This window comes from Clupea harengus, chromosome 15, assembly GCF_900700415.2.
Source record: "Clupea harengus chromosome 15, Ch_v2.0.2, whole genome shotgun sequence".
In the NCBI taxonomy this organism is placed as follows: Eukaryota; Metazoa; Chordata; class Actinopteri; order Clupeiformes; family Clupeidae; genus Clupea; species Clupea harengus.
Window position 1 is genome coordinate 6699152 of NC_045166.1, and position 6919 is coordinate 6706070.

The following is a 6919-nucleotide window of genomic DNA, read 5'->3' on the forward strand; positions in this document are numbered from 1 at the left end:
ACACAGCCATACATACACAGCCATACATACACAGCCATACATACACAGCCATAGAGCCGCGCTAGGTACAGTTTAATCAGCCATAGAGCTGCACGCCATGACACAGCTATACATACACAGCCATAGACCTGCGCTAGGTACATAGAGCTCCGCGCCAGATACGGCCTCCAGTCCGCTCCCGAGTCGTTAGCCACTATCTAGGCCACGCAGCGCCGTGAGGAGCGGCCCCGCTCCTTGGAATAATCTCTGGAATGATCTACCCGCCCCGGGGGCGAGAGACATTACAGGTAGCCTGCCTCTGCTGTCTGCCTGCCTGCCTGAGAAGCACAGAGGGGGGGGGGATCTGGATTTACGGCCGCCTGAGCCTCCCAGCCTCGCCATCCCAACTCCATCCACCCCCTATCCCAACTCCGCCCCCCCCCCCCCCCCCCCCCCCCCCCCCCCCCCCCCATATCCCTACCCCCCCCCCCCCCCCCTCCTGCCTAGGTAGTCATAACAGTGTCTGTTTTGAGTGAGGCGACAGGGAGTTGTTGCTCTCTAATAGTTTATCTGGAGGCGGCACATCTAGATCACAGTGAGCAGCGGTGGGAAGGTGACCAACACATGCACTGCAAAAGACATCACCATTGCGCAATGCATGAGAGAGAGGCCCCAGACTACTATATAAAGTGAATATTTTCATCGAAGATATATTAGGAACGTGCCAGACTGCGACACGCTGGGGTATTTGCTGGAATGAGGCAGTGTCTGAGTGAAGCACTAGAGCAATCTTAGACAGAGCTACAGGGGGTGTGTATCTTAGGTACCCATGAGGCTTGTATCGGATCACACTTTTATAACGTGCGGATGTGCATGCCAGCCTCTTCTTTTCTGAGAAGGAACGTATGGCTACTCTGTAAAAGGTGTGTGTTTGTGTGTGTGTGTGTGTGTGTGTGTGTGTGTGTGTGTGTGTGTGTGTGTGTGTGTGTGTGTGTGTGTGTGTGTGTGTGTGTGTGTGTGTGTGTGTGTGTGTGTGTGTGTGTGTGTGTGTGTGTTTGTGAATACAGATTCATCCTTTCTCATGCTCATATGCTCATATGGAATTTTCCTTAAAGGCATTGAAGTCTGTACTGGATAATTCACATTGACTTGAAAAAGAAACCAGTCAGAACATATGTTATATTTCCTCTGATTTGTTTCAGAGGAAAACAATATCGCATTGTATTAATAAAGTATTTACATATTTACAGCCAAGTCAACAAAAGTCAACTGTACTAGTGTACCACATTGCCTGTGCAAGGTCACGTTTTCAATTACAGAACTCGAATGACTTAACTGCGGCCTCTAGCGGAGGGAGGCAGAACAGCATGAAAATGAAAAGATTGAATTATGGATGAGCATCCTTTAAGGACCAAGCTACTGTCGGACAAAGGAGCACGCTCGAGAACCGTCTTGTATTATCACCTCATGTCACGTGAGATCCTTCTTAATAAAGGTACGTTTTTGACATAACCAAAAAGCACCGACCTTTTTTTATTGTTTGGCTCGAATAATTAGTTTTGTCTGAATAAAGTTTACCAGGACATTTTTTAATGAACAATTCAAAGTTTCATTGCAAATGATAAGTGACCACATGACATTTCAGGCTGATGATAAACCAGTAAGCAGAAGTGAGGCTCTATCAAAATTACGAATTTGGTTATGGAATTTGGACTGCGGAATGTGGTGCATATTTTTTTTCACCTTCCTCCGTGTGTGCACTTATGTCTCAGGCATAGCCATCCGAGTTGTGAGGTAAGAGGATAAGCTCGTCCCTTTTTCCTTCCCTCGTCTGATTGGAGGAGACGCGTTCTTAGGAATGTCATGAAACTATTTAAATAGCACTTTGTTGCCCGTGTTTTTTAGAATGGTTATAGCCTCTTAAACAAGACAGAAGAAACATTCAGTGAGCTGAAATTGAATGAAAAGGGAATTTTTCAGAAGTAACCAACATTAATTCTGGGGCTAAAACACATTGGGTTTATCATTTGAAACATAAGGATTACACTACCATTGCGTTTTGGATTGTACTGGTTTTTTTTTATCGCAGATTTCTCACAACAGGTAAAGTAAATGCACGCCTCACGTAACTTGTAAGCAAGATCCCAATACGTTATGAAATTAGTTACATTAATTTGCACCGCAATGAAACCTTACCTGTTGCATCCTATAACCGTGAATTATGAGAATAATGTGAATGAAATGCCGTCTGTTATGTTCAACAGGGAGCGTACAGGTGCTGAAATGAAGTTAACAGGAATATTTTTGCTACTGATGCTTTGGCGCTCTGAGAGCGCAAGAGTTGCAGGTGAGACAGGAACACTTGTGTGGAGAGGAATTGTACTGTTTAAAGTGATGCGATTACTGAAATGCTTGCTTTTAAACTTTAGATTAAAGTTATGTACATAAAAAAGTGTAATTCCCGAGATTTTTTTCTCTATTCAGTTAGGACTAAATGTTTCCAATTCGGTTTGACTATACTGAATTATCTTAATATTAAGGGTAATTTCTCCCTCCACAGAGACTAGAGACGACAACAATATGATGGACCTGTTCGAGCTAGTCCAAGTTCCTAAGAAAAACCATGGGGTCTCCCTGGTGAAAGGCGACGACCCGTACAGCCCCGCCTACAAGATCTTGAACCCCGACCTGATCCCCCCGGTCCCCAAGACCTCCTTCAGGGACCTAATCGACTCCATTCACGCGGAGAGAGGATTCCTTCTCTTGGTCAATTTCAAACAGTTCAAGCGGACCAGGGGCAGCCTGTTGACCATTGAGAAGCAAGACGGCTCCGGACCCATTTTTGAAATAGTTTCCAATGGCAAGGCCAACACTCTGGACATTGTTTATTCTACGGAGAACAAGCAACAGGTTATGTCCATTGAAGATGCGGACTTGGCAACGGGACACTGGAAAAACATCACTCTCTTCGTCCAAGAGGACAGGGCTCAGTTGTATGTGGGTTGTGAAGAGGTGAATACAGTTGAGCTGGACGTTCCTATCCAGAACATCCTAAATAAAGACACTCCTGGATATGCTAACCTGAGAATCGGCAAAGGAGCGGTGAAAGACAGGTTCATGGTAAGTGCAGTTGTTAACCTATTTATCTTTAATAGGTTCAAAATTGAGATATAAGTTGTGACTGAATGTGGCGTTCTATTATCGTGAATTATTGCTTCATATGATGCGATTTGTTTCTATTTGTTAATCATAGTGATTTTTGCAGGGTGTGCTCCAGAACGTGCGTTTTGTGTTTGGAACGACTCTGGATGCGATCTTAAGGAATAAAGGCTGCCAAAGCAGTAAGTAACAACGTGTGACAAATTGCGGAGGGAGACTAGTAGCTCGGTTTAGTTAAACGAAGACTATAGAACTGTCAGTAAGGTGTGTCTCCGCCTTCTTTAGACAAACATTCAAAGACTGTATTTGTGGGCGTCACATGGCAAGGACAATTCCCTCAATTCCCTCCTTTTTTTAAATTTGTGATCACATATTTACAAGAAAATGACTATGCGGTTTACTCTTTTACAGCACTTCTGAGTGACCTGATAACCCTGGACAATCCTATCAATGGCTCCAGCCCAGCGATCAGGACAGATTACACTGGCCACAAAACAAAAGGTAAACAACTTTTTTCCTCCCCGTACTGGTCATTTTGAGAAAAAAAACCTCAATCTCATCCCCAAACTAATTAAAAAAGTGTCACTCAGGATTCTGCACGTAAACAAATCCTTTTCTCCAACCACCACGTAGATCTTCAGATGATTTGTGGCTTCACCTGTGATGACCTGGCTGCCATGTTCAAGGAGCTGAAGACGCTCGGGGTGGTGGTGAGAGATCTGTCAGACCAGCTCAATAAAGTGGTAAGGAGGCTCCTTAGCCCTGTTGCAAAAAGAGTTTTCTGCAAAATAGGGGAATTGATTAGTGTCCAGTATAGGCCTTTGTTTAATCAAATCAAACATTAAACTAAACACCCTGTTGGCTAAACAAAGGCCTATACTGGACACTTATCAATTCCCCTATTTTGCAGCAAACTCTTGGTAGCACACGGATAACTTCACACTGAGAGGCAAATGCATCGAAAGCCATTAAGTCCTGCTTGTTTTAATCCTGTCTGAAACGCATTATTAACACTCCCTCTTCTCACCCCTCCCCTCCCTCTCTGCAGACGGACCAGAACCGACACCTCTTGGCCAGCATCAACATCAGCGCCGGCGTCTGCCTCCACAACGGTATTGTCCACAAGAACAACGACGAGTGGACCGTGGACGACTGCACCGAGTGCACTTGTCGGGTAAGCATCCTCTCACAAGCGCCTCAGACAGACCCTCAGCAGCCTGTCGAGGGGCCAGCAAGCTTTTATTTTTTCCTTCTTTCTTTCTTTTTTTTTCGTCCCCCCGAGGGCCTGGCAATTTGTGTCTGGAGCTGACAGCCACCCCACAGTGTGTGCCAGGCGGTAATTAAGTGCACTTGGCCTTGGTGCATTGTTGTGGGTTTGAACAGGGGCACTCGTACAGCCAGGGGTGTGTCTGACTCCCTCCTGTAGCATCTCGTCCTCTAATTAAGGCCAGGGGTGGGAGGTTCCATGTGGGGTGGTCAGAAAAGGGGGGGGGGGGTCCACTGAATGCAAAGTGTATGGGGAATTCTTTTTTTTTTTTTCGTGAAGAACGAGAGAGCGAAGAACTTGAAGCAGTACCTTCCTGGTTGGATGTCTTTTTTTGTCCCTCGTGTGAAGTGACAGCTATAACTGGCCAACTTGACAGCACACCGGGACACCAGCCTGCTTAATTAGAAAAGAGTTTAACAAGGCTAGGCAGCTGGGTTTGTTTCTCAGGAGCTGTTGGCAGACTATCCTTTTCTCCTTGTTTTGGGTCCGAGTGATAAGCTCGCTGCAGCCCCACCCCATGGCTAAATGAGCGCCTTTCCACTGATTGTGGTGTGGAATGCAAGAGGCTCACACAGAAGGTTGAGATCAGACAGCGCTTCTTAAAACAGCAGAGCCCCCCCCCTCCTCACACACAGGCTTTCCTGACTGACAGGGTTTCTTTGTCCCCCCACCCCCCTCTCTTTAGAACTCTGCCACCGTGTGCCGCAAGATCTCCTGCCCTCTCATTCCCTGTGCCAATGCCACCGTGCCCGATGGGGAGTGCTGCCCTCGCTGTGGTACCCGTAAGTATCCGTCACGTCTACACCAAATACACTGTGCCACCTGCAACGCAAGATACTTAATCAAGCCGCAGTAACCACCTTATCCACTGTGAATGATTTGTGGAGCAGTAGAAAGACACTCAATGGTAACAGTGGATCAAGAGTACTATTGTAAATTTAGCTTGGAACAAAACAGTATTTGTTGTTGAAATGATGGACTGGTGTGGCAATGTTGGAACACTTATGAACCACATACCTTAGTTTGAACCCTGTAATAGCTATAATTGGTGAAATTGGTTAAAGGAGGGTGGAAAATTGGTAGGCTGTGTAGCCGAGTGACTCTGAGCAGAGGGAGATTTTCCACACACCTACAGGGGTCCGCTTCAGTGCCTTGACTCTAAATAAACACGGAAAACCGCATTTGGTTCCACCCCGGCCATTTGAAGTTACGACATGATCAAGACATGTTTGCAAATTCAATTTCCACCCATTTTTTTTCTTTCTGGAAGGGCACTCGAGAATGGGATCTCTATGTGCTCAGGGCTCACTGGCTTTAAACAGAGGCATTCCAGCCCCGAGCCCCGAGCCCTGTGCCAGGTTCCCCTCGAGTGGTCCGACTCCGCCAGCCAGGGGGGCTCAATCGAGTCCATTAGGGCTCTGGACTAAAAGCTTTTCTCTCCTCACTCTCACTCTCTCTCTTTCTTTCTCGCTGGTGCTTTAGAAAAAGGAATAGTTCAATCTATTGTGTCTCACTCTCACTCTCTCTCTCTCTGTCTGTCTCTCTCCCACTCTCTCTCTCAACCCCGCCCCCCCTCTCTCTCCCTCCCCCCTCTCTCAATCCCCTCTCTCTCTCCCTCTGTCTCTCTTTCTCACTGTGTCCCCACGCAGCGAGGGACTTTGCTGACGACGGCTGGTCCCTGTGGTCTGAATGGACCCATTGTTCCGTGTCCTGCGGACGGGGCGTGCAGCAGCGCGGGCGCTCCTGCGACCGCATCAATAACAACTGCGACGGCACGTCAGTGCAGACGCGCGACTGCTACCTCCAGGAGTGTGACAAGCGCTGTGAGTGATTTGTTCTCACGCTCTCAACACTCATATGATCATGTCATATCATTTAGTTTCATTTCGTCTTGTTTCGTTTGGTTTTGTTTTTCGACCTTGTTTTACTTTGACTCCATAATGTAAGCTCATCTCTGTTTTCTCCCCCTCGGGTTCTCGTCTTCAGTCAAACAAGATGGTGGCTGGAGCCACTGGTCTCCCTGGTCCTCCTGCTCTGTCACCTGCGACAACGGGGTCATCACCCGCATCCGCCTCTGCAACTCCCCCACGCCTCAGATGGGGGGCAAAGAGTGTGAGGGAGAGGGCAGGCAGACGGAGAAGTGCCAGAAATCACCCTGCCCAAGTATGAACCCCACATCAAAAAAATGAAAATATCCATTGATACAGATGCAGACTTCACTGTGTAATCCCAGCACTGGGAATCATGCCTGAGTCTACTGTTTCTTAACTCCCTTCAGTCAATGGAGGCTGGGGACCGTGGGCGCCCTGGGACACCTGCTCGGCGACCTGCAATAGAGGTTTGCAGAGCCGCAAGCGTCTCTGCAACGACCCCGCGCCCAAGTTCGGGGGCAAAGACTGCGTTGGTGACGGCAAGGCCAGTCAGGCATGCAACAAGCAGGCCTGCCCTGTTGGTGAGTGTGTGTGTGTGTGTGTATGTGTGAGCCTGCCCTGTTGGTGAGTGTCTGTGTGTGTG

General features: G+C 47.6%; 1 protein-coding gene across 2 annotated transcripts in view; it reads left to right on the forward strand.

Moving 5' to 3' along the window:
* Window positions 1-1819: 1819 nt before the first annotated feature.
* Window positions 1820-6919, forward strand: part of thbs1b (thrombospondin 1b) — a 12980-nt gene continuing 7880 nt past the window's right edge. The window contains exons 1-11 of one of the 2 annotated variants that reach the window (XM_031581632.2): window positions 1820-2082; window positions 2244-2326; window positions 2540-3099; window positions 3245-3320; window positions 3550-3639; window positions 3772-3881; window positions 4187-4312; window positions 5091-5187; window positions 6055-6228; window positions 6392-6568; window positions 6684-6857. In XM_031581632.2, coding sequence (XP_031437492.1) covers window positions 2263-2326; window positions 2540-3099; window positions 3245-3320; window positions 3550-3639; window positions 3772-3881; window positions 4187-4312; window positions 5091-5187; window positions 6055-6228; window positions 6392-6568; window positions 6684-6857 — 1648 coding nt within the window. In that variant the 5' untranslated portion in view covers window positions 1820-2082; window positions 2244-2262. The other variant, XM_012826613.3, reaches the window with a different exon arrangement.